This window comes from Xenopus laevis, chromosome 3S, assembly GCF_017654675.1.
Source record: "Xenopus laevis strain J_2021 chromosome 3S, Xenopus_laevis_v10.1, whole genome shotgun sequence".
NCBI classification, from domain to species: Eukaryota; Metazoa; Chordata; class Amphibia; order Anura; family Pipidae; genus Xenopus; species Xenopus laevis.
In genome coordinates this window covers 127674486-127702045 of record NC_054376.1, presented here as the reverse complement: position 1 = coordinate 127702045, position 27560 = coordinate 127674486, and the positions used below count along the sequence as shown (strand labels likewise).

Genomic DNA, 27560 nt, shown 5'->3' with positions numbered 1-27560 from the left:
TATAGTAACTCTGATTTTTACTATTCTGCAATATATAGTAACTCTGAGTATTACTATTCTGCAATATATATTAAAACTGAGTATTACTATTCTGCAATATATAGTAACTTGAGTATTACTTTTCTGCAATATATAGTAACACTGAGTATTACTATTCTGCAATATATAGTAACTTGAGTATTACTTTTCTGCAATATATAGTAACGCTGAGTATTACTTTTCTGCAATATATAGTAACACTGAGTATTACTGTTCTGCAATATATAGTAACACTGAGCCCACTTGGGCTGCCACATCATAGGCCTGCAAAACCCCTCCAGCAGCCCCACAGTTAGACGCTGGATACAGTTGCAGGTACAGTCAGACAATTGCACAGTCTGAGATACAATTACAGCCACAGTCACAGTTACCCTGGAAAATATCTGACTGTCACTTTAAATAAAAGTCAATGAAGTTGATGAGGCACGTGGCTCTGTGGCGCAATGGATAGCGCATTGGACTTCTAGCTGGTGAAGACATTCAAAGGTTGTGGGTTCGAGTCCCACCAGAGTCGCTTTTTTATTTATCCTTTTTTTTTTTTTTTTTTTTATTGATTTATTATTATTAAGATATAAAGCTAAATAGATAAGCACAGGCACATACATACAATTGTTTAATTATCTTACTCCCCATAACCTTTCCATTTTGCTACATCCTGTAGCCCCGAATGGAACCCGTGTTGCCCCAGATACAGTCCCCATTGAAGGCGAGAGGCTGGGTCATGATTTCAGAAATACGTAAAGAGATTATTATTATTGTAGAATAAAAATTAAAAAAGTGGAGTTGCATTGGCCGGGAATCGAACCCGGGCCTCCCGCGTGGCAGGCGAGAATTCTACCACTGAACCACCAATGCTCACATGTAAGACTCGCTGTACAACAAACTATAGACTGTATCACAGTATCGTTCGGACAAGTAATACAGTCACGTGCAGAGTCTCCAGTCCGACCCCGACCCTCAGATCCTAATGTCATGACTGTCCCTCTCTGTAAATTTTGCAAAGAAATTCTCTTTTGTTTTCTGCTCCAGCAAATGTTCCCCCATTGCCAATCCCCCCCATCCTGTGCTCCGCCCACACACGCGCCTGGGGCACCAAATGTCACCGACTCCCGCCGATCACTTCCAATCACTTCCAATCACTTCCAACAGAGCACGTGACTGAGATGCGCGGAGATGAGACGAGTGGGCGGGGCCAGTGAGTGCGGATTTAAAGCGGAGCGCGGAGGGAAGATCAGTCAGAGAAGGAGCAGAAATGCCGGATATTCACTATTCCCAGACTTTCTCCTCCAGGAAGGTAAGTCACCCGCCTCCGCCCGACCCCTGCGACTCCCTGACACCGACATTGCCTCGGTCTGACCCCTCGTTTCTATCAATTCACTTCCCTCCCAGATCCTCAAACCCGAGGTGGAAAAACAGAGACGAGACCGAATCAACCGAAGCCTCGAGGAGATGAGACTCTTGTTGTGTCAACTCACCGGCGATCAGGTCAGTCCTGGGCTCTTTATTCTCTTCTACTGATTTATACTGATTTATACTCTGATATATTCTCTTATATTCTCTTATACTGATTTATACTCTCTTATATATTCTCTTATATTCACTTATACTGATTTATACTCATTTATACTCTCTTATATATTCTCTTATACTGATTTATACTCTCTTATATATTCTCTTATACTGATTTATACTCTCTTATATTCTCTTATATTCACTTATACTGATTTATACTGATTTATACTCTCTTATATATTCTCTTATATTCACTTATACTGATTTATACTCTCTTATATATTCTCTTATACTGATTTATACTCTGTATATTCTCTTATATTCACTTATACTGATTTATACTGATTTATACTCTCTTATATATTCTCTTATATTCACTTATACTGATTTATACTCTCTTATATATTCTCTTATACTGATTTATACTCTCTTGTATATTCTTATAGTCATTTATACTGATTTATACTCTCTTATATATTCTCTTATTTAAACTTATATTCACTTATATTCACTTATACTGATATTTATTCTCTTATATTCACTTATACTGATTTATACTCCTTTATACTCCTTTATACTCTCTTATATATTCTCTTATACTGATTTATACTCTCTTATATATTCTCTTATATTCACTTATACTGATTTATACTCTCATATATTCTCTTATACTGATTTATACTCTCTTATATATTCACTTATACTGATATTAACTCTCTTATATTCTCTTATATTACACCTTATACAGGGAACTCTGTGTATCACTCATGTATTATAAGGGATAATGTACCCCCTACTGTAAATGATAAGGATATTAGAAGTCACTGAGGGGTTGTTCTGTGACCATATAAAGGCACAAGGCTGCAGGCTGAGTTATACAGGGAACTCTGAGTATCACTCATGTATTATAAGGGATAATGTACCCCCTACTGTAAATAATAAGGATATTAGAAGTCACTGAGGGGTTGTTCTGTGACCATATAAAGGTACAAGGCTACAGGCTGAGTTATACAGGGAACTCTGAGTATCACTCATGTATTATAAGGGATAATGTACCCCCTACTGTAAATGATAAGGATATTAGAAGTCACTGAGGGGTTGTTCTGTGACCATATAAAGGCACAAGGCTGCAGGCTGAGTTATACAGGGAACTCTGAGTATCACTCATGTATTATAAGGGATAATGTACCCCCTACTGTAAATGATAAGGATATTAGAAGTCACTGAGGGGTTGTTCTGTGACCATATAAAGGCACAAGGCTGCAGGCTGAGTTATACAGGGAACTCTGTGTATCACTCATGTATTATAAGGGATAATGTACCCCCTACTGTAAATGATAAGGATATTAGAAGTCACTGAGGGGTTGTTCTGTGACCATATAAAGGCACAAGGCTGCAGGCTGAGTTATACAGGGAACTCTGAGTATCACTCATGTATTATAAGGGATAATGTACCCCCTACTGTAAATGATAAGGATATTAGGAGTTAATAATGTATTCCTGACACTGCACCTTAAATGTTGGCACCAACTATTTATACCATGTGTTGGGAGTTAGGATGCTGCATTGTATAATTGTGCCAAGTATCTGCATTATCCTTATACACATTTGTCTTTCTTCTCTCACCCAGAAACTTCCTAAAATGGAAAAAGCTGAAATTTTGGAATTGGCTGTGATTTACATCAGGAATGTGACGCGTATGAAAACACATGGTACATATACACGTCTCCCATTTACCCAGTTATCAATGTATACACGTCTCATTCAGTTGGGCCTACAGAGAACTAGCTGGGAATTATGGGAGTTGTAGTTTGGCCATTCCTGGCATGGTCCTTGGTTACCTATTTGCAGACAGATGGTATAATAGTGAGTGTATTAGATCAATATGTCATCAATTCTGATCTTTTTGCTCCCATGAACCAGCTTTGCACCCGAATATATATATGAAATCCCATCTGAGTGAGGGTGCTCCCCCTAGGAATGCAAGACATGTGCTCCATCAAAGTGTGTCCATGGCCCGGCTCCTCCTGCTGTGGCCCCCCAGTTGAATGATGTTTAACCCTTTCCTTTCTGTCTTAGATCAGAGTGAGTGGGTGACACCCGGGGAGAAGATGTATCTGTCGGGCTTCCGGGAGTGCTTGGACCGCACCGAGGATTTCATCAGCGACATCAGCCCCAAGGCCAGGGCTTTGTTTTTGGACAATTTACAGACTCACCTCCAGCAGAGGCTCCATTTCCCCCAGCAAGTCGGGGGTCCAGGCAGGGAACATGAAGAAGACTTGATGTCCAGCGGCAGTGAACTCTCCCCCGTTATGGATTGTTCCATCTCTAGGGATGATCTGACTCTCTGCACTCCACCCACTTCCATTGGCTCTGAGAGTGGAAGCCCCCCAGCATGGCTGCCCACCAGCCCCCCGAACCTGCCATTCTACATATGGAGACCATGGCCCTGAAGCTGGGGGTTTTCTTTGCTTCTATTGAATATGTTCCTGTGTATTAAATCGCCTGTATATACAGTATCTGTATTGGCTATGCTTGTATGTTGTGCATATGGGGACCTTCCTGCCACTGTGATTGGCCGGATTCATATTTGGCTGTTATACAGCACCTGCGTATTTAACAATTGTATTTGTTTCTCTTTAATAAAATCAATTTCTCTGTTTTATACATATTTGTTTGGTAATTAATAAGGATTTATAAACTATTGTTGCTGTTATGAGTGGGAGTGGTTTAATACCAATTCTTGTAGCTGATAAAACGAGGCAGCTAAGGCCGGCCCCTGAGGATCATGTGTTGGTTTGGCTGATTAGTACCAGGGGTGTGGCTAAGGAACAGTGATGGACCAATGTGATCCTACAGTTTGGACAAAACAAGGCAACCAGTGGCTCAGTCAATGCCCATCCCCAGTCTAAAATCAGCCCAGCTCCTTCCATGTGAGCCTTAAAGGGGTTGTTCCCCTTTAAATGCACTGTTCGTATGACGTAGAGTGGGATATTCTGAGACAATTTGCAATTAGTTTTCATTTTTTATTATTTGTGGTTTTTGAGTTATTTAGCTTTTTATTCAGGAGTTCTCCAGTTTGCGATGTCATCCATCTGGTTGCTAGGATCCAAATTCCCCTAGCAACCATGCACTGACTTGAATAAGAGACTGGAATATGAATAGGAGAGGCCTGAATAGAAAGATGAGTAATAAAAAGTAACAATAACAATACATTTGTAGCCTTACAGAGCATTTGAGTTTAGATGGGGTCAGTGACCCCTATTTTAGTTTGTTATAGAATGGCTTTTTCTAAGCAACTTTGCAATTGGTCTTCATTTTTTTTTTTTTTTTAATAATTTTTGAATGATTTGTCTTTTTCTGACTCTTTTCAGGCTAAAATCAGCTCAGCTCCTTCCATCTGAGTCTTAAAGGGGTTGTTCACCTTTAAATTAACTGTTAGTACGACGTAGAGAGGGATATTCTGAGACAATTTGCAATTGTTTTTCATTTCTTTATATATGGTTTTTGAGTTTTATTTAGCTTTTTATTCAGCAGCTCTCCAGTCTACTGCCATTTCAGCCATCTGGTTGCTAGGGTCTAAATTCCCCTAGCAACCATGCACTGATTTGAACAAGAGACTGGAATATGAATAGGAGAGGCCTGAATAGAAAAATGAGTAATACAAAGTAGCAATAACAATACATTTGTAGACTTGCAGAACATTTGAGTTTAGATGGGGTCAGTGACCCCCCCTGCCCTCCATTTTAGTTTGTTATAGAATGGCTCCTTCTAAGCATCTTTGCCATTGGTCTTTATTTTTTCTTTTTTTTTATAATTTTTGAATGACGACTTCTTCTAACTCTTTTCAGATTTAAATCAGCCACAGCTCCTTCTACGTGAGCCTTAGAGGGGATGGTCACCTTTAAATGAACTGTTAGTCTGATGTAGAGAGGGATATTCTGAGACAATTTGCAATTGGTTTTCATTTTTTATTATTTGTGGTTTTTGAGTTATTTAGCTTTTTATTCAGCAGCTCTCCAGTTTGCAATGTCAGCCATCTGGTTGCTAGGATCCACATTCCCCTAGCAACCAAGCACTGATCTGAATAATAGACAGGAACATGAACAGGAGAGGCCTGAATAGAAAGATTAGCAATAAAAAGTAATAATTACAATACATTTACAGACTTGCAGAACATTTCAGTTTAGTTAGGGTCAGTGACCCCTTATTTCAAAGCCGAAAAGAGTCGGAAGACATTCAAAAACTATCAAAAAAAAAAATAAAGACCAATTGCAAAGTTGCTTAGAATTAGCCATTCTATAACAAACTAAAAGTTAAGCACACCCAATCCATATTTTATGGGGCAAGTGATAATTAAAGGGCAAGTATTACAGTTAATTAAAACAGATGTTGGTACATCGCCCATTTAAATGTCTAATTGCACTTATAAACAATGGAGGATATAAGATTATTTCCAGCAGAATATTCCCCTGGGCACTTGTTGCACGAGTGAGATGCAGTTTCAACACAAGTTTATAATTAAACACCTAATTACAAGTGCAACAGGTTTTTTTTTTGTAAAAGCGACTCTGGTGGGACTCGAACCCACAACCTTTGAATGCCTTCACCAGCTAGAAGTCCAATGCGCTATCCATTGCGCCACAGAGCCAGATATTGATTGTTTCTGCAACTGAGTCTTTTATACTGTTTCCTTCCTGCACTTCTCTGACTCCTCCCACTTGTTGCTTCCCTTGCCCCATACACACTGAGCTGCCCGATTGTCTCCCCTGCTGCCCAGTTTGGGGTCAGGAGGAAGGGGAGGGGCAGAAAGATGAGAAAGGAAAGTTGTTTTGGGGCAGGGAAAGTAACAGCAATACAGAGAGGGAGGAGGTTGGGTGAGTAACGTGGAATAAAGGAGCAGAGAAGGAAGAGACAGAGTTGGGCTGATCCTGGCAGGGAATGTTCTTCTGCTCATTGTTACACCCTCTGTCTGACTCTCACCTCACTGCAGCCTTAACCATTACCACCCAACGTTTTGGAAGTAAAAAGAGGGACAAAAATGTTTTTTCGCACTTAGCGCAGCAATTTTTGTGTCCACGCCCCTTTCTGTGGCCACACCCCCTAATTACCATGTTCATTTTACAAAATTTGGCAGTTTATGAAAGTTTGAAAATATTTCTCCTTATCTAAAATGTTTTTTTTGTGTCTCAAAATTGTTACAAATCTTATTTGCACCTGTTAGCTGTTCTGGGCTCTCTGCTAACAGCCAATTAAGTGAGAAACTTTGTTTCTTTTTCTGGCTGTTCAGTGCAGAGAAAAGAGGGACTTTCCAGTACGAATGAGGGACTGCGGGTTGAGCTGTCAAAAGAAGGACTGTCCCTTCGAAAAAGGGACAGTTGGGAGGTATGATTTACTGTAACACCCCACAGCTTCCAGCCCAGACATCCTCACTTCCTCCTGCAACTGCTTCCTTCCCAGTTCCAATCCCACCAACATCCTCCCAGAAATCCCCTCACTTCCCCCTGCAACTGCTTCTTTCCCAGTTCCTTTCCCACATCTTCCTCCCAGAAATCTCCTCACTTCCTACTCCAACAACTTCCTTCCCAGTACTTATCCCACCACCTTCCTCACAGAAATCATCTCTAATTACTTTCTATCAAAGACTTCCACCATCCTCCCAGTACTTTTCCCACAGCTTCCCACCCAAAATTCTCCTCCGTGTTCACCACTTCCTCTTCCAACTGCTTTCATCCCAGTACTTATTCCATTGCTTCTTTCACAGTAAAATTTCCACCAAAAATGTTCTATTCCAGCTGCTTTCTTTTTCTCTTTCCACTGCTTTCCACCTAAAAGTCAACCCCCAGCTTCCCACAAATTCCTCCTTCAACTTTTTCCTAGCACTTCTCCCCCTGCTTTACCCCCAAGTAATCTTCTCTCAGTCCTTTCTTCAACCAAGTGCTTACTTCATAATATTTTTTCCACTGCTTCCCACCAAAAAGTCTACTTACAGTCCCACCACTTCCTCTTCAACTGCCTCTCCATAGTACTTATCCCACTTCTCTCCTTGTAATTTCCTCTCATGACTTTCTATCAAGGAATGTCCTCCAAGTGCTGCCTTCCCAATACTTACTTTCCTGGTACTCTTCTCACTACTTCCACCTCTAGTTTTTGCCTTTCACCACTTTACACCAAGGGTTCACCTCCAGTTGCTTACTTTCCAGTACTTATCTCCCATTTATAAAAGACTAAAAAAAAGACCCAAAAACCTACTAACAGTACAATTTTCTCACCACTTCCTCTTCAAAAAGCTCTTACTCTTTAAGATCTTTTCCAACTGCTTTGCTCATAGTAGTCTCCTCAATACTCCCCCTATTACTCTTCTCTCACTACTTTCCACCAAGGGCTTTCTTTTCATTACAATTTCCCTTTTTCTTCCCTTCCAGTTCTCTCCTCTGCTTACTCTCTGTCACGAACACGGTACTTCCAACCGCACGTGACTTTAGGTGTGGCTATCAGGGGTCACTCACTCAGTCTCTCACCCACCTTGCACACAGGTTAGACTAACACAAAAGCACCCCAAACACCAACCAACACCCACAAAACGTATTCGCTGCCACCATCTATCATTCACAGGCGATAGAAACCTAGTGTGACTATTCCCCTGTTCTCTCTTACAGGTAATAATTCACAATACACCTACTGATTCAACAAGTACTTCAGCATGCAGAGGGTTAAGGCTCACAGTTAACTCTTTCAGGCTAGGTTCGTTTAGAGCATCAAAGACAATCTTATTAAATTCTCTTTAATATTATAAAAGGTATAACAGTGCAAAATACAAAAAAGATGTTACAAAAGAGACATACATTCAATAATACAAGTACAAACAGTTGTAAAATAAAAGGGAAAACATGGAAAACCTATACTTAACTCCAAAGATATAGAATTCCTGGTCCTGGAGGCAAGGGGAAACAAACGGGATAACTTCCAATCGCAATTGGTCCTCCAAAGTAAATCCCAAGTTTAGTCAGAAGAGCTGACTATTTATTAGTGATTTCAGGGCATCAGGTAACTGCACACTCCCCCCTCTCTCAGGAATGTAAGGGGTGTGGCCTAGCAGGACACAGATTGAGTGAGTATGAGCTCCTGTGAGTAGGAACTGGACCAAGAATATAATGACCATAACTCCTTATTGGAACATAGGAGAGAGATGATATTATATTCATTGGTTATTAATTCTCTCAGGGATTCCATAGATACTAAACATCAATACTGTGTGACCTGCCCCTGCCCAGATATCCATATCTAATACACAGAGTACCAAACCTAGTCATGTTTGGACTTGTTGGAAAGATGAAATTGCCTTGAACCCATCATCAGTTTTTTATACTGTTCGTACAACAGGTATGGGTTCTGTAAGGATAAATATATGTGAGTATACCTTATATGTGACCTTCACTTCACCTTTGAGGGTCTTCCTGGGAACTTTAAGTTCTCCCTCCTTGGGCTTCCCCCTCCCCATGGAATGGCTCTTATCAGCCAGGGCTTACAGAAGGGCATTACAGCTCTGACCCCTCTGACCATAGTGAAAAGAGACCTGTTATGTGTCTGATTTAGATGTTGGCAGAAATATTTCTCATGATACCTTGGCCTGTTTTATTAACTATTACAGGCCTGTATCATGACACTCTCCATCAAGAGCTATCATCTCATTGCTTCCCACCCTAAAGTCTCCTCCCAGTACTCTCCTTCAAAACCAACCCCAGCTGCTTTTTCCCAGTGCATAGCCTCCTGCTTCCTACTTGGTAATCTACCCAAAATACTTTTTAACTCCTTATCCCAATAACTGTCCCACAACCACTTTCTTACTCAATGATCTTCATGAGACCACTTCTGCCTGTAAATGATGTTTGTGTTTTGCTTCCCAATAAATTCTTATAACTTGATCCTTCTCCAATTGCTTCCATCCAGGGCCAGTAAGTGTCCTTTCATTGCTTCTCACCAAGAGCTTTCGTCTGACAGCTTTCATTCAAAGATCTCCTCCAACTGCTTCTCTCCCAGTACTCTACTCATCCTCTACTTTTCAACAGTACTCTTCTCCCACTCATTCGCTACTATCACTCTTTTCTCATTGATTGCTCCCAAGAACTCTCTTCAAAGTGACTCCTTCCAACCACTTCTTCTTTTTTCACTTTCATGACTCTATTCTTTTTATTTCTTTACTAATACTATCCTTCAATTATTCCTCTTCCGTTACTCCCATTTAAATGTTCCCCTCCCTTATCTACATTTCTCCCAATATTTTTTTCCCAGTATTTGCAACACACTGTTTTAAGCTTTGTCATCTTATTGCTTCCTCTGTTTCTCTTTCTTCCAACTGCTTCCTCCCTGTAAGTCATTCCTTTGACTGTGTCAGAAGAGTATCATCTCCTCCTTCGAAGCCTTCTCTGAATGACTCCTGTGTCTGATTACTGTTTAATCCCAGTATCTCCTTCATCCACCTGCTTCTTCCCAAACTGACCTTCAGCTGCTTCTCTCCAGTATCTCCTTCATTGACCTGCTTCTTCTCAGAGTGACCATTATATACTTCTTCCCAATATCTCATTCATCTACCTGCTTCTTCCCAGTATCTCCTTCATCCACCTGCTTCTTCTCAAAGTGACCATTATATGCTTCTTCCCAGTATCTCCTTCATCTGCCTGCTTCTTCTCAGAGTGACTATTATATGCTTCCTCCCAGTATCTCCTTCGCCCACCTGCTTCTTCTCAGAGTGACCATTATATGCTTCTTCCTAGCAACTCCTTCATCCACCTGCTTCTTCTCAGAGTGACCTTTATATGTGTCTTCCCAGTATCTCCTTCGTCCACCTGCTTCTTCTCAGAGTGACCATTATATGCTTCTTCCTAGCAACTCCTTCATCCACCTGCTTCTTCTCAGAGTGACCTTTATATGTTTCTTCCCAGTATCTCCTTCATCCACCTGCTTCTTCTCAGAGTGACCATTATATGCTTCTTCTGGTATATCTATCAGTTTTCCTTACTGCAACTCCTCTCCACTTCTGGCTGATAGTTTGAACTCTTTTCATAAATGATCAAACCCATAGAAAGGTGGCCTTACTTGTCTGCTCATTCTCCGTTTGGCCCATGGGCCTATTGTTTGGAGAGTCTTTAAGACAGACTCCTTTTGGGGGACCAGAAATGTTGTTTCAGGAGCTAAAACTACTTGTACAGACATTATTAAAAGCCAAACAGATGCCTCCCCCATGTATGTTCTCATGAAGACTGATATCTGCATGTTCCTCTGGAATAATATTCCACATGACGTCATTGTTCAGGCCAGGGTAATGATCTCATGGTGCAGAAGAGTTGAACCAGGAAGGTAGCGTGGCCGAGCGGTCTAAGGCGCTGGATTTAGGCTCCAGTCTCTCTGGAGGCGTGGGTTCGAATCCCACCGCTGCCAAATATCTTTTTCAGTCCTATTAAGATTAATCGAGTCAGTATTTGCATTACAATATTAACTTGTATTCTGTCTTTATTATGGAGACGTTACATCGGTATTACTTTGGAACAGGTTTTATAATCCACGATGTATCCGCCAAACACTACAAACATATAATTTTTAAGAAACACATAGCCAGACTATATTGAGCACTGGCACAGACGAGACCTCCAAGCAAGGAGTTATTTTGTGGAGAGACGACTCTACTCTCGCCGCCTTCCCAGAAAAGCGCGATAACTACCAGTACTAATAATGGCCGCCGTGAGTTCCCGCGTGACCTTGGATTTAGTAGCTGATTGGTGTAAATTCCCTGAGGCGGGCCAGACTTGCAATGAATGCCAAGGGGTTGCTAAGCAACGTCACGCAACGGGTTCTTAGACAGAGTAACGGGGAAGGTCTTTCCAGTAAGTTAAACAGGAATCCTTTGTATATGAGAGGCTCACTGGTCTGTATAGTATAAGGAGAGAGAGAAGGCCGTATATATCATATGAGAGGGTCACTGGTCTGTATATACAGTATATAAGGAGAGAGAGAAGGCCGTATATATCATATGAAAGGGTCACTGGTCTGTATATACAGTATAAGGAGAGAGAAGGCTGTATATATCACATGAGAGGGTCACTGGACTGTATATACAGTATAAGGAGAGAGAGAAGGCTGTATATATCACATGAGAGGGTCACTGGACTGTATATACAGTATAAGGAGAGAGAGAAGGCTGTATATATCATATGAGAGGGTCACTGGACTGTATATACAGTATAAGGAGAGAGAGAAGGCTGTATATATCACATGAGAGGGTCACTGGACTGTATATACAGTATAAGGAGAGAGAGAAGGCTGTATATATCACATGAGAGGGTCACTGGAATGTATATACAGTATAAGGAGAGAGAGAAGGCTGTATATATCACATGAGAGGGTCACTGGCCTGTAAATACAGTATATAAGGAGAGAGAGAAGGCTGTATATATCATATGAGAGGGTCACTGGACTGTATATACAGTATAAGGAGAGAGAGAAGGCTGTATATATCACATGAGAGGGTCACTGGACTGTATATACAGTATAAGGAGAGAGAGAAGGCTGTATATATCACATGAGAGGGTCACTGGACTGTATATACAGTATAAGGAGAGAGAGAAGGCCGTATATATCATATGAGAGGCTCACTGGACTGTATATACAGTATAAGGAGAGAGAGAAGGCTGTATATATCATATGAGAGGGTCACTGGACTGTATATACAGTATAAGGAGAGAGAGAAGGCCGTATATATCACATGAGAGGGTCACTGGTCTGTATATACAGTATAAGGAGAGAGAGAAGGCCGTATATATCACATGAGAGGGTCACTGGACTGTATATACAGTATAAGCATACCTCCCAACATTTTGGAAGTAAAAAGAGGGACAAAAAATTTTTTTACGCACGTAGCGCAGCAATTTTTTTGACCACACCCCTTTCTGTGGCCACACCCCCTAATTACCATGTTTGTTTTACAAAAATTTGCAGGTTATGAAAGTTTGAAAATATTTCTCCTTATCTAAACTGTGTTTTTGTGTCTCAAAATTGTTACAAAGTATCTTATTTGCACCTGTGGCTGTTCTGGGCTCTCTGCCAAAAGCCAATTAAGTGAGAAACTTTGTTTCTTTTTCTGGCTGTTCAGTGCAGAGAAAAGAGGGACTTTCCAGTACAAATGAGGGACTGCGGGTTGAGCTGTAAAAAGAGGGACTGTCCCTCCGAAAAAGGGACAGTTGGGAGGTATGTATAAGGAGAGAGAGAAGGCCGTATATATCACATGAGAGGGTCACTGGACTGTATATACAGCATAAGGAGAGAGAAGGCTGTATATATCATATGAGAGGCTCACTGGTCTGTATATACAGCATAAGGAGAGAGAGAAGGCCGTATATATCATATGAGAGGGTCACTGGCCTGTATATACAGTATAAGGAGAGAGAGAAGGCCGTATATATCATATGAGAGGATCACTGGCCTGTATATACAGTATAAGGAGAGAGAGAAGGCTGTATATATCACATGAGAGGGTCACTGGACTGTATATACAGCATAAGGAGAGAGAAGGCTGTATATATCATATGAGAGGCTCACTGGTCTGTATATACAGCATAAGGAGAGAGAGAAGGCCGTATATATCATATGAGAGGATCACTGGCCTGTATATACAGTATAAGGAGAGAGAGAAGGCTGTATATATCATATGAGAGGGTCACTGGCCTGTATATACAGTATAAGGAGAGAGAGAAGGCCGTATATATCATATGGGAGGGTCACTGGCCCATATATATAGTATAAAGAGACACATACATATTTAAAAAACTGGACACAGCAGCAATGTGTTAGGTGTGGCATCAGTCCATTTGTTTCACTAAAAGTAAAGATAATAACACATTTAATTGAGTACCAGGGTGCTGTTAGGGATTCAAAAAAGATTCCCATATAAATAATGCTAGTAGTAGGTGATAAGTATTGTCCAATCAGAAATTGATGCCCAATGCCCCAGTTGCCTTCCAGGATGAGCAAAAAGAAATCATTTCACAACATTTAGAGCCTACAATGAAGGCAACCACCTGGCACTGCACAATCCTTTAGTCCTCACCTTAACATTGCTGCGAGTCCACCCTGATGCGCGTTTCGCCCACAGCTTTTTCCAAGGGGATAAATGTCCTCATTTTACGGAAACCTTAAAGGAGAATTCAACCCTAAAGGTAAAAAACCCTACCCCCCTACCCTACATAGACCCCCCTCTCTCCTCCCCCCAGTAAATGCCCCTAAGTCTTTACTTACCCCTCCATGCAGATTCTGTCCAGCGGAGTTCACAGGCGCCATCTTCAGCCGCTTCGGTAATCTTCGGAATGAGACCTGCTCTTCGACAATTTCTGTGAGTTTCGGTGCTTACTTCCCAAAGATTACCGAAGAGAAGAAGATGGCGCCCATGAACTCCGCTGGACAAAATCTGCACAGAGGGGCCAGGCCAAACCGAATCCTAATTTGCATATTCAAATTTGGGGCGGGAGGGATATCACGTGACTTTTTGTCCCAAAACAAGGAAGTCCAAAGTAACAGCGTGCCGATCTTGACAAGGAGACATTGAAATGAGATCTCCATTTGATCCAGACCCCAACAATCATGGGATAAAGATGAACAACTCCTCCCTATAGTTGTCCGTACGAAGATCAAAAGAGCAGGAGGAAGTATGTCTTCTCCTAATTTATGTGTTGCCAGGTTACTATAAAGAGAAACAAAGTTGATTAATATCAAGGCCTATATAACAAAAAAAAACCAGAAAAGTTCAATTTCTCATTTAAGGGGACTTTGTGGACAACCACCGACTCTTTGAGCATGTGTATTTTAAATTTGGAAGTAATAAAGTGTATTTTACCTAATATATTCCCAGTAGTGAGACCCCCTGTTTAAGTAATTGTCCACTATATGGATTCTTTTCTTCTCAAAAGTATTTTAACCTTGCTTTGGTTATAGAGCTCCAGGTGTACTTTCCCTTAAAAATACTGGGTAGTAACTATATAAATGTTGCACCTCTAGCTGCAGCTTTGGGATACTTTTTTCTTATGCTGGGTAAATAGGCCAATGAGTTTGTCTGTAGGATGAATGAACTGTGTATGGGTGAGTTAAGGGACAGTACAAGGCTGGACTTGTAGTAGGGGTGAGCTAAGGGAGAGACCAAGGCTGAACTTGTAGTAGGAGTGAGCAAAGGGACAGTACAGGACTGGACTTGTAGTAGGGGTGAGTTAAGGGGCAGTACAAGGCTGGACTTGTAGAAGGGGTGAGCTAAGGGAGAGACAAAGGCTGAACTTGTAGTAGGAGTGAGCTAAGGGAGAGACCAAGGCTGAACTTGTAGTAGGGGTGAGCTAAGGGAGAGACCAAGGCTGAACTTGTAGTAGGGGTGAGCTAAGGGAGAGTACAAGGCTGGACTTGTAGTAGGGGTGAGCTAAGGGAGAATGCTAGGCTGGGGATAGGAGTGAGTTAAGGGAGAGTGCAAGACTGAACTGGCAGTAGGGAGAGTGCACTGGTAGAGTGGACTGGTTGTATAATACATTTCCTAAATAACTGAGCCTGTAGCCTTGTGCCTTTATATGGCTACTGTGAGATGATATATTTTCCATAGTGGGGAACATTATAGGATAAAAAGCATTATATTAAACCATATATGTTCAAAAAGGTAATTGTAATTGTTTATGTAAAAAAAAAAAAAAAATAGGGCTCGTCCGGGATTTGAACCCGGGACCTCTCGCACCCTAAGCGAGAATCATACCCCTAGACCAACGAGCCAGCTGTTTTTGAGTTGAAATGCTTCTTTTTTTATTTTTGGAATCATGGCATTTTGGTTTGTGGTTGGACTGTGCTGGTGTCTTTCTACAGGAGCATTGTTCCAAGGAGAAGTTCTCCTTATTCTGGCTATAGCACAGCAAATGATCTCTAGTATTAGATTGAGCCTAAAGGGGGTTTGCTCTTGGGAGCCGATTGGACTGAAGGTATCTGTGGGCTACTGACATTTTTATTCAGGTTTGAAGTCACAGGAACAACCTGCAGGGATGAAACAAAATAAGTGAAAACTAGAATCCATCACAGTTGCACTGAAGATAATACAACAAGGGCAACATGATACTAAGTCAGTAGAGACATTTGCTTATAGGTTCCAACATCTCCATGGAGCTCCGTACGGTTGGGAGCAACGCCTAGAGGTTCTGAAGTCGTGTGGAGTGATGGCTTATATGGCTAGACATCTGATAATTAAACCTGTGAGCTCACCTACTTGCTACCTGTATCCAGACACACTCCCCATTCCTTCAGAAGCAAGTAGGACTTCCTGGAACAGCTCATTCACCTTCCCTATCTGAGACCTTTGTGTTCTCCACTTTCAGGGTGACTTCACAGCACATGGTGCTAGAGTTGCTCTCATCTGTCAGATCTCAAACTCAAAATGTGGAAACTCCATCGTCTCCCACACTGACATTCTGTCAGTTTATTCTGTGGTTTCTTTAACTGTCCCATACTGGGACAGGACCATGGCCTTTTTGTTGATCTCCACTGGCCAATCTTTTTTCCCAGTTCTCAAGGTTTGATGGTGGCCACAGAAGAGACCCCCGGAGACGGGCCGTGCCACTGGGAAGGCCTTTCAATGTTCTGGACTTTGAAAACAATAAGATAAGGGAGAACCAATACAGGCAAGATCAGGAAGAAGAGGCACAATGATAGACAGTATCTACCAGGCCCGGACTGGCAATCTGTGGGTTCTGGCAAATGCCAGAGGGGCTGCTGTATGGCTCCATAGAAAGTTAACATATAGTGGGCTGGTAGGGGGCCGTTTGGGCTGGTAGGAGGATGTTTGGGCCTCTGTATACTTGGAATGACAGGGCCTATTTGGACTCCCAGTCCAGGCCTGGTATCTACCACCACTTTTTGAGACACCACCAAAAGGTTCTGCAGTGGCGCCCCCTGCTCAAGTATAACCCCAACTCAGCACTCTTTCCTGATGTACTGTAGATCCCTCAATCCAGCAGTGGGTTATTCCTCTGCTCTTTTGGGTATTATTCTACATTCAGCAATGGTATCTACCTTTGTTTTCTTGAGGGGCAACTCCAAAACCCAGAAGTGGTTGCCGTCCTTGTGATGCCCTTTTCCTCTTGCCCCAGTACAAACATAGTGCAGATGTGTTTAGCACTCCTCTGCTGTAACACAAATGTACAAAGCAGAAGAACCAGTGTGAGCCAGTAGCAGCGACACCGAGTCCTACTGGAAGAAAAACACAGCGGGGCAGTACTGTGGGGCAATTCAATGTGGCAGAAGAAAAGGTAAATTAGGAGGGGTCTGTTACAGGTAGGAAGATGTTACATTTTTATGACATTGGTTTGGGCATGGATGAAAGGAAGGAGTTAACCAAGGCGGGTTTACCTGCAAGGTAGCGTGGCCGAGCGGTCTAAGGCGCTGGATTAAGGCTCCAGTCTTTTCGGGGGCGTGGGTTCGAATCCCACCGCTGCCAGTTGTTTTTCTCCATACTAATATATACCATACCATAAACAGCCATGCAATAAAGCTGAGTCAGTGATGTTAAAAAAACCCTAGACATGCGGAACACTCCCTTCTGAGTGATATTAGAAGTCACTGAGGGGTTGTTCTGTGACCATATAAAGGCACAAGGCTGCAGCCTGAGTTATACAGGGAACTCTGAGTATCACTCATGTATTATAAGGGATAATGTACCCCCTACTGTAAATGATAAGGATATTAGAAGTCACTGAGGGGTTGTTCTGTGACCATATAAAGGCACAAGGCTACAGGCTGAGTTATACAGGGAACTCTGAGTATCACTCATGTATTATAAGGGATAATGTACCCCCTACTGTAAATGATAAGGATATTAGAAATCACTGAGGGGTTGTTCTGTGACCATATAAAGACACAAGGCTGCAGGCTGAGTTATACAGGGAACTCTGAGTATCACTCATGTATTATAAGGGATAATGTACCCCCTACTGTAAATGATAAGGATATTAGCCTTGTGTCTTTGTATGGTTACTGTGAGATGATATATTTTCCATAGTGGGGAACATTACAGGATAATATGTATTATATTTTATATATATATATATATATATATATTTATATATATATATATATATATATATATATATATATATATATATATATATATATATATATTACTTTTGAGAAAGTGCAAGCCCTCATTCAGTCTTACATTTATTTTTGGCTACATGCACCCAGGCACCAATCAATATTATACGAGTTGTGCGGCTCTCAGCAGTCTATATACTGTATATATATATATATATATATATATATATATATATATATATTAAATATCATTTTAAATATAATTGCTTATTTAAAAAACAAAACTCAGGGCTTGTCCGGCATTTGAACCTGGGACTTCTCACACCTTAAATGAGAATCATACTCCCAGACCAGTGCTGTCTAATTCATATGGTACACAAGGCCGGAATTTTTCTAATCTACATGGTGGAGGGCCGATAATGGAAGCCCGTGTTAGCCACACCCTGTTTTTTAGACCACACCCACTTTAAACCACACCCATGTTACCGCAAGACCATGCCCACATCAATAGCACACCAAAAAAACAGATGGTTGGTGCTCACTGCAGGGATCAGGGCCGGAACTAGGGGTAGACAGAGTAGGTGGCTGTCTAGGACGCCATCATTGAGGGGTGCACTTTTAATGGGGTTTTTTTTCCATATTTATTTTAAGCGTTTATTTAATAATTTGTTTCAGTAATCATGGTCAGTCAGTCGGGTGGAATCCCCCTCCTTCACCTTCTCCCTCTTTCCGGCAAGTAATAGCTCCTTCTGTGCGGTGCGGCAGAGCAGCGAGACGTGCGGATACCGTCAATGTTGGGTGACAGAGAGAGGCAGAGAGCTGGGGGGCTGCTTGGTGTGACTCTCGCTGCTCTCAGCCTTGCACATATGATGGCTGCAGGAGGGCTGTATGATGGAGGGCTGCTGGATTTGCTGGTACAGGTACAGGGAGCAGTAATATAAATGAAAGTGTTGTACATTTTCTTACTTTCTTTATTTAAACACCATCATGGTAAGGAGGGAAATGGTAATGCAGGGGGGGTCACGGGCCGCCAGTTGGACAGCCCTGCCCTAGACCAACGAGCCTGTTTTTGCACTTAAACAATCTTTTTTTTATTTTTGGAATCATGTAATTTTGGTTTTTGTTGGACTGCGCTGGCGCCTTTCTTCAGGAACATTGTTCCAAGGAGAAGTTCTCCTCATTCTGCAAATAGCACAGCAAATGATCTCTCGTATTAGTTCGAGCCTAAAGGGGGTTTGCTCTTGGGAGCTGATTGGACTGAAGGTATCTGTAAGGCTACTGAGGTTTGAAGTCACAGAAACAACCTGAAGGGATGAAACAAAATAAGTGAAAACTAGAATCCATCACAGTTGCACTAAAGATAATACAACAAAGGCAACGTGATACCAAGTCATCAGAGAAATTTGCTCATAGGTTCCAATATATCCATGGAGTGCCGCACAGTTGAGAGCAACGCCTAGAGGTTCTGAAGTCGCGTGGAGTGATGGCTTATATGGCTAGACATCTGATAATTAAACCTGTAAACTCACCTACTTGCTACCTGTATCCAGACACAATCCCCATTCCTTCAGAAGCAAGTAGGACTTCCTGGAACAGCTCATTCACCTTCCCTACACATTAAATAATGTGTAAACTCCAGCGTCTCCCACACTTACATTCTGCTGCTCCAGGGAACCATACTCAAGCCAAGTGGCCCTACCAGTGTAATCCATGGTCTCTTTAACTTTGGTCTCCACCGGCCAATCTTTTTTTCCCAGGTGATCTTCCAGTTCTCATGGTTTGATGGTGGCCACAGAATAGAGCACCAGAGAAGGACCGTGCCACTGGGAATGCAAGAGTCTTCCCTTTAAGGACAAGGCCATCTTCTATGTTCTGGACTTGGAAAACAATAAGATATTGGACAGCCAATACAGGCAAGACCAGAAAGAAGAGGCACAATGATAGGGATACTCATTAGTGGAACAGAACTCAATGTGTATTATTGAATGGGGTTTTACCTTTAAATCAATTTATAATATGATGTAGAATGATTATTGACTTGTTTGGTTCAACACTTGGTCATCTAGGATTTCTAGGTGAACACCCCCTTTAAATGTAGCAGAATGTGCATTAAGATATAATTTAGGAAGTTACATCTGGACATCCCATCACAGAGCAGGAAATTAGGAGCACAAAGGGATACTGCCCCTTCCCCCACAGCCCGAACATCAACATTTTGAACATGCATTCCATTAGCATCCATGATCCACCTAAATGTGACAACAGGAGTTATATATAACATCCATATAACATCATGGATAAAGAACAGGGAATGTAGGAAGGCTTAGCCTCCCCAAAAATAGGTCAACTGCTATATATTCATATATAATTATACATTCAAGTCACTGCTTCCTTGTATTGCGTGAGTGACGCCCAAGGGAAGAATGCTAAGATAATCTCAATGTCCTATAAAACAACAAATTGCCCTTAAGTTATAGCCTACTGTGGGTAAAATTCACATTAGAAGATTGTAGACAATGGCTTTAGATGGAATCTAGATGGAGAAGAAAGCAGGAGCTCACAAAAAGGATGTAAAACACTCAAAGTGAGCTGTAGTAGACCTCCTCTGATAAGCGGTGATCCAAATTCAATAGCAAAACACTCCTATCTTCACTAAGTACAATCCACTCTTTAACAGTGGAAATCTTCAATCATTCACTAAGGTATAATTCCAGAATCACCACTGGTAACCCTTCTTTTTGAATAGCCTATTCAACATTTGAGCAATACCTATTTTTAGCAGTGATAACCCTCATTCTTTCATTGATGTAAGTCCCCCACATTAAACAGGGGTAACCCGTGTCTCTTTGCTAGGGAACAATCCCAAACATTGGCAACTCTTCTTCTCTTCAAAATCCAATGGTGGTATCTAGCACCACTTGTTGAGACACCACTAAAAAGTTGGTGCCCCCTGCTTAAGTACAACCCCAACTCAGCACACTTTCCTGATGTAGATCCCTCAATCCAGCAGTGGGTTATTCCTCTGCTCTGTTGGGTATGATCCTACATTCAGCAATGGTATCTACCCTAGTTTTCTTGAGGGACAACTCCAAAACCCAGAAGTGGTTTCCGTCCTTGTGAGGCCCTTTTCCCCAGCACAAACATAGTGCAGATGTGTTCAACACACTCCTCTGCTGTAAAACAAATGTACAAATCGAAAGAACCAGTAGCAGTGGCACTGCACCCTGGTACTGTGGGGTAATTCGATGTGGCAGAAGGAAAGGTAAATTATAGGAGGGGCCAGTTACAAGTAGGAAGACGTTACATTTTTGGGACATCTGTTTGAGCATCGATGAAAGGAAGGAGTCCACCAATAGTGGTTTTTCCACAAGGTAGCGTGGCCGAGCGGTCTAAGGCGCTGGATTAAGGCTCCAGTCTCTTCGGGGGCGTGGGTTCGAATCCCACCGCTGCCAGTTGTTTTTCTCCATGCTAATATATCTATATATATATATATATATATACCATAAACAGCCATGCAATTAAGCAGTGAGTGTCAGAGTTCACTGTATAACCCAGCCTGCAACCTTGTGCCTTTATATGGTCACAAAACAACCCCTCAGTGACTTCTGATATCCTTATCATTTACAGTAGGGGGTACATTATCCCTTATAATACATGAGTGATACTCAGAGTTCCCTGTATAACTCAGCCTGCAGCCTTGTGCCTTTATATGGTCACAGAACAACCCCTCAGTGACTTCTAATATCCTTATCATTTACAGTAGGGGGTACATTATCCCTTATAATACATGAGTGATACACAGAGTTCCCTGTATAACAGCCTGCAGCCTTGTGCCTTTATATGGTCACAGAACAACCCCTCAGTGATTTCTGATATCCTTATCATTTACAGTAGGGGGTACATTATCCCTTATAATACATGAGTGATACTCAGAGTTCCCTGTATAACTCAGCCTGCAGCCTTGTGTCTTTATATGGTCACAGAACAACCCCTCAGTGACTTCTAATATCCTTATCATTTACAGTAGGGGGTACATTATCCCTTATAATACATGAGTGATACTCAGAGTTCCCTGTATAACTCAGCCTGCAGCCTTGGGTCTTTGTATGGTTACTGTAAGATGTTATATTTTCCATAATGGAGAACATTTAACAGGATATTATATTTTATATATGTATAAATATAGTTCCTAATGACCAGCAACTCCAGGTTTTTTGTGTGAATAGTATTGTATAAAATAAGTGCAGTTACAGCCAACGTGACGTTTCGGACCACTCTGGGACCTTTCTCAAGGCCATATATTCATAAATATATATCTTCAAAATTTTAAATATATCTATTTATGTAAAAAACAAAACATAGGGCTCGTCCAGGATTTGAACCCGGGACCTCTCGCACCTTAAGCGAGAATCATAACCCTAGACCAGGGATCCCCAACCTTTTGAACCCGTGAGCAACATTCAGAAGAAAACGGAGTTGGGGAGCAACACTAGCATGAAAAATGTTCTTGGGGTGCCAAATAAGTGCTGTGATTGGCCATTTGGTAGCCCCATGTGGATTGTCAACCTACATTGAGACTCTGGTTGGCAGTGCACCTGGTTTTTATACAACCAAAACTTGCCTCCAAGCCTGGAATTCAAAAATAAGCTCCTGCTTTGAGACCACTGGGAGCAACATCCAAGGGGTTGGGGAGCAACATGTTACTCACAAGCTACTGGTTGGGGATCACTGCCCTAGACCAACAGAGCCTGTTTTGACCCCAATGTTCCTTTATTTATTTTTGGAATCATGGCATTTTGGTTTGTGGTTGGACTGCACTGGTGTCATTCTACAGGAACATTGTTCCAAGGAGAAGTTCTACTCATTCTGGCTATAGCACAGCAAATGATCTCTCGTATTAGATTGAGCCTAAGGGGGGTTTGCTCTTGGGAGCTGATTGGACTGAAGGTATCTGTGAGGCTACTGACCTTTTCATTCAGGTTGGAAGTCACAGGAACAACCTGAAGGGATGAAACAAAATAAGTGAAAACTCCATGGAGCTCCGTACGGTTGGGAGCAACGCCTAGAGGTTCTGAAATTGGAGTGATGGATTATATGGCTAGACATCTGATGACTGAACCTATGAGCTCACCTACTTGCTACCTGTAACCAGACACAATCACCATTCCTTCAGAAGCAAGTAGGACTTCCTGGAACAACTCATTCACTTTCCCTATTTAAGACCTTTGTGTTGTCTGCTTTCAGGGTGACTGCACAGCACATGGTGCTAGAGTTGCTCTCATCTGTCAAGTCTCTGCAGCTCCAGGGAACCATGGGCCCTACCAGTGTATTCCGTGGTCTCTTTAACTTTGGTCTCCACCGGCCAATCTTTTTTTCCCAGGTGATCTTCCAGTTCTCAGGGTTTGGTGGTGGCCACAGAAGAGAGCACTGGAGAAGGACTGTGCCACTGGGAATGCAAGAGGCCTCCCCGTTTTAGGACAAGGGCATCTTCTAATGTTCTGGACTTGGAAAACAATAAGATATTGGACAACCAAAATAGGCAAGACCAGGAAGAAGAGGCACAATGATAGAGATACTCATTAGTGGAACAGAGAGAAGTTAATCAAGCTCTGCTCTGTTGGGTATGATCCTACATTCAGCAATGGTATCTACCCTAGTTTTCTTGAGGGACAACTCCAAAACCCAGAAGTGGTTGCCGTCCTTGTGATGCCCTTTTCCTCTTGCCCCAGCAGAAACATAGTGCAGATGTGTTTAGCACTACTCTGCTGTAACACAAATGTACAAAGCAGAAGAACCAGTGTGAGCCAGTAGCAGCGACACCGAGTCCTACTGGAAGAAAAACACAGCGGGGCAGTACTGTGGGGCAATTCGATTTGGCAGAATTATAGGTAAATTATAGGAGGGGCCTGTTACAGGTAGGAAGATGTTACATTTTTGGGACATCGGTTTGGGCATGGATGAAACGAAGGAGTTCACCAGAATGACTTGCCCATGAGGTAGCGTGGCCGAGCGGTCTAAGGCGCTGGATTAAGGCTCCAGTCTCTTCGGGGGCGTGGGTTCGAATCCCACCGCTGCCAGTTGTTTTTCTCCATACTAATATATAGATATAATAAACAGCCATGCAATAAAGCTGAGTCAGTGATAGTAAAAATAACCCTTACACATGCAGAACACTCCCTTCTGACCTACAGTTGTATTTCTATGTCACACAATGCTATTTTGACCACCTCCAACCTCCATCACAACACAGTTACTATAGGAATATTATACTTACATGGGCCAAACTATTCTGTCACTCTATTATATTACCAAAGGGGTTGAGTTGGGTCTAAGAAGTATTCGTGCCAGATTGGGTTTAGATTCGAAAGGGTTTAGTTAGGGTGGGGGTGGGGCGCATACCATCTAAGCCTAAATAGCATGGCAGCTCTTATATATATATATTATATATATATATATATATATATATATATATATATATATATATATATATATATATATATATATATATATATATACACACACACATACACATAAACTCCAAGTTATGTTCTGGGGACATTTTTATTGGTTAAAGGAAATGGAATAAAAGAGAAAGGCTACTTCCCCTTGGATTAGATTCACATTTTGGTTTATTATTCACATTTGTTATACATGTTCCAATTAAATAAAGAAAGAGTTGACCAACATCCCAGCCTGTAGAATAAATGTTACAAGATCCAGTCACACAGACATATAAATAAATATCCAGTAGGGGTCGCTGTGGAACAGGCAGAGGCAGCAGACTGAACATTGGATCTTGCAATTAATACAAAAAATAGGGGGGCAGGATAACAAAGGGGGGATATATACAACAGTGAACTGTTATAGAACAAAGAGAAGACCCTTACTTGGTGATGGCTGTTTATGGGGAGCCTCAATACGACAAAACAGCTCAATAGTGAAGTTGTGTTAGAGGCTCCCATAGGAAGATCTGTGAGTCTGACTGTAAGTATTCAAGTGAGTCAAAACTACAGGCAGAAACATCAATAGAAACACGGACCCTATAAATATTATCCACACCGTCACATGATCCCCTGGGGCAGAGACAGAAACGTCTGGGGCATCTGAGAAACAGAGACAAAATGTACATTAATCAACTTGTATTGACCCTATCTTATGTACAGTATCTGTGTCCCCTCATCTGTCTGCTAATATCCTTATCATTTACAGTAGGGGCTACATTATCCCTTATAATACATGAGTGATACTCAGAGTTCCCTGTATAACTCAGCCTGCAGCCTTGTGCCTTTATATGGTCACAGAACAACCCCTCAGTGACTTCTAATATCCTTATCATTTACAGTAGGGGGTACATTATCCCTTATAATACATGAGTGATACTCAGAGTTCCCTGTATAACTCAGCCTGCAGCCTTGTGCCTTTATATGGTCACAGAACAACCCCTCAGTGACTTCTAATATCCTTATCATTTACAGTAGGGGGTACATTATCCCTTATAATACATGAGTGATACTCAGAGTTCCCTGTATAACTCAGCCTGCAGCCTTGTGCCTTTATATGGTCACAGAACAACCCCTCAGTGACTTCTAATATCCTTATCATTTACAGTAGGGGGTACATTATCCCTTATAATACATGAGTGATACTCAGAGTTCCCTGTATAACTCAGCCTGCAGCCTTGTGCCTTTATATGGTCACAGAACAACCCCTCAGTGACTTCTAATATCCTTATCATTTACAGTAGGGGGACACACTTACCTGCCATGGTCCTTGATATAACAGTGAGCACCACCTCGCAGCACCGGTGTTGGGTGTGGGGTCCCAGGGGCAGGAGGGTGACCCAGCAGATGTAGATTCCATCATCTTCGCCCTTAACCTGCTTCAGCTCCACCCCACCATCCCCCTGCTGAAACCAGTCCTGTCTGATGAAGGTTCTGTTTCTGTAGTTCCGGTGCTGGGAGTCCCCATTCTCTCTCCCGTTCTGGAAATGGACCACCAGCTCCTCCTCATCCTCCTGTTTTTGCCAGACCACTTTGGCTTTGTGGGCCGGGTGTCCGGCAGGGGAGGAGAAGTTACAGGGGAGCTGTGCCGTGTCCCCCAGAACTGCAGAGACCATCCCCTGGTGTGAGTTGGGGCAGGAGACGGAGGCAGCAGCTGAGGAAGCAACAGGCAGTTAGACTCCATTCAACCAATCAGCAGTCAGCTTCCATGTGTCCACTGCTGGTTAAACTGATAAAAGGACATTTGTGATTGGATGGGGACACAAATAGGCGTGGCCTCCCATCATTAGGAGGGCCAGGTTTATATAGTGGCCAAACATAAGTGTGGACTGTCTATGGTTGATGCCCCTGTGGTTTCTCCAAAGGAATTTAATCTTAAATTTTGATTTTGGACTATTTTTTGAACTTTTTTAACCATACTTTTTTCTTTTTTGTATTTATAACGCATTTTTACTGTTTGCACTGATATGCCACATTGTATTAATAACTTTTAATAACAATTTTATACATGTGAATGTTATGGTTTTGAAAATGTATATAGAATCTCTGTGGGCCTAACGAGGTCTTATTGAAGTGTTTACCCAAAATTCCCTTGGTTTATTTGTATATATACGAGCACATGGTACACTTGATAAAGGGTATCGACCCGGAACATGTAACGTGTAACCACAACCTGGAATAAAAGTTTTGCAGAGAGTCTGCCGGAGTTCTCCTTCCTTTACTATTGGTTTACTAGTCGTGTCTCACACACTCACACCAACTGCAACAGGTAATGGGGGGGGTGTAACACTCGATCACCACTAGGAGGAGCCCCTGAGCCTCTTTCATGTCTCCAGCCTTCGTGTCTATGGCTTTTCCCTAATGAAAATCCTTTGGCTGATCCCACTAACAGGTGCCCCTGTCACCCCCAGGTACTTTATATACAGACTGGAGACCGACCCTCTGTTATCTGACCGACCCCTAACCCTTTCACTGCTGGAGAAAGCCTTGTCCCAGGGCACAGGAGAGACATGTACCTGCCAGCGAGAGATACATCAGCATCTGTCCAGTGAGAGCAAGAGGTGCAGCAGCAGCTGAGGCCATCAGTCATACGGTGTGGGGGGGGGGCAATACTGTTGCACCTTGAATCCTAATCCGGAGCCTCCAGGGAGTCTCAGCGTCTGATCTTGTTCACGTTCCACCGATTCCTGCGCCAGGGAAATCCCCGACATCTTATGATCCATGTTTCTCTGGGCTGTACAACATTGTGCAACTTTAGCTCCCTCCCCTCAGCTGAATGGAATCTCCAGTCACATGACCAGACTGATGGACTGTAGTAATAGCAGATAAACAGACAGGGACATAAGCAAGTGGCTCGTTGGTCTAGGGGTATGATTCTCGCTTTGGGTGCGAGAGGTCCCGGGTTCAAATCCCGGACGAGCCCAGTTTTTGTTTTTTTGCTCTCGGCCAGACTTGTACCTTTGCTGTGCCCCCATCTCCAGCGGAACCGCATTGAACATTAAAGGGGAACTGAACCATGAACACTTCTGGGTTTTTCCTACAGACGACTTCTAAGTTTAAGTACCTCCTGCACAGGGAGCCCCCCACCTTGTGTTGTCAGGAGACTGTACCAGGCACTGCAGGGAGGGTTATTACTGGCAGGAGGGGCGCTATGTGACTATTTACTTTCCCCAGACTTTACTTCCCCTTTAAAATAAAAATACAACTTGTGCAGAGTGAAATAGAGTCTCTAGACTGTAAGTTCTGCAGGGCAAAGGGGTGGTTACGTATTCTTGTGTATGGCCACAGCTTGTGGGCCCCGCGCTTTGCAGAGAATTACCCCAGGCCGGGGCAGTTAACAAACGAGAACCCCAGTGAGTTGAGCAGTAGTTCTCCTTTAAACAATAAGTGCTCTGGGTATTCCTAGGCTCCCCT

At 42.3% G+C, this 27560-nt stretch overlaps 2 protein-coding genes and 9 non-coding genes across 11 annotated transcripts; 7 read left to right on the top strand and 4 right to left on the bottom strand.

Annotated features, from left to right (window-relative positions):
- Nucleotides 1-468: 468 nt before the first annotated feature.
- trnar-ucu lies at nt 469-553 on the top strand. The gene is given in 2 exon segments: nt 469-505; nt 518-553. It is a non-coding gene; the product is annotated as a tRNA-Arg (tRNA).
- A 270-nt stretch (nt 554-823) lies between these two features.
- On the bottom strand, nt 824-894 carry trnag-gcc. The gene has a single exon. It is a non-coding gene; the product is annotated as a tRNA-Gly (tRNA).
- A 290-nt stretch (nt 895-1184) lies between these two features.
- LOC108703524 (transcription factor HES-7) lies at nt 1185-4218 on the top strand. The gene is made up of 4 exons (XM_018239692.2): nt 1185-1333; nt 1429-1524; nt 3182-3263; nt 3631-4218. Exons 1-4 carry the CDS (start codon nt 1292-1294, stop codon nt 4002-4004), a joined length of 594 nt encoding a protein of 197 aa, XP_018095181.1. The 5' UTR covers nt 1185-1291; the 3' UTR covers nt 4005-4218.
- Nucleotides 4219-6117: 1899 nt separating this feature from the next.
- Nucleotides 6118-6202, bottom strand: trnar-ucu. The gene is given in 2 exon segments: nt 6118-6153; nt 6166-6202. It is a non-coding gene; the product is annotated as a tRNA-Arg (tRNA).
- Nucleotides 6203-10907: 4705 nt separating this feature from the next.
- trnal-uag lies at nt 10908-10989 on the top strand. The gene has a single exon. It is a non-coding gene; the product is annotated as a tRNA-Leu (tRNA).
- A 4281-nt stretch (nt 10990-15270) lies between these two features.
- Nucleotides 15271-15342, bottom strand: trnap-agg. Its single transcript has one exon. It is a non-coding gene; the product is annotated as a tRNA-Pro (tRNA).
- Nucleotides 15343-16971: 1629 nt separating this feature from the next.
- trnal-aag lies at nt 16972-17053 on the top strand. Its single transcript has one exon. It is a non-coding gene; the product is annotated as a tRNA-Leu (tRNA).
- A 3963-nt stretch (nt 17054-21016) lies between these two features.
- Nucleotides 21017-21098, top strand: trnal-aag. Its single transcript has one exon. It is a non-coding gene; the product is annotated as a tRNA-Leu (tRNA).
- A 2543-nt stretch (nt 21099-23641) lies between these two features.
- trnal-aag lies at nt 23642-23723 on the top strand. Its single transcript has one exon. It is a non-coding gene; the product is annotated as a tRNA-Leu (tRNA).
- Nucleotides 23724-24188: 465 nt separating this feature from the next.
- LOC108703523 (nectin-4) lies at nt 24189-26959 on the bottom strand. The gene is made up of 3 exons (XM_018239691.2): nt 26663-26959; nt 25405-25800; nt 24189-24749 (listed from the first exon to the last, which is right to left on the bottom strand). Exons 1-3 carry the CDS (start codon nt 26727-26729, stop codon nt 24595-24597), a joined length of 618 nt encoding a protein of 205 aa, XP_018095180.1. The 5' UTR covers nt 26730-26959; the 3' UTR covers nt 24189-24594.
- A 38-nt stretch (nt 26960-26997) lies between these two features.
- trnap-ugg lies at nt 26998-27069 on the top strand. The gene has a single exon. It is a non-coding gene; the product is annotated as a tRNA-Pro (tRNA).
- Nucleotides 27070-27560: the final 491 nt, after the last annotated feature.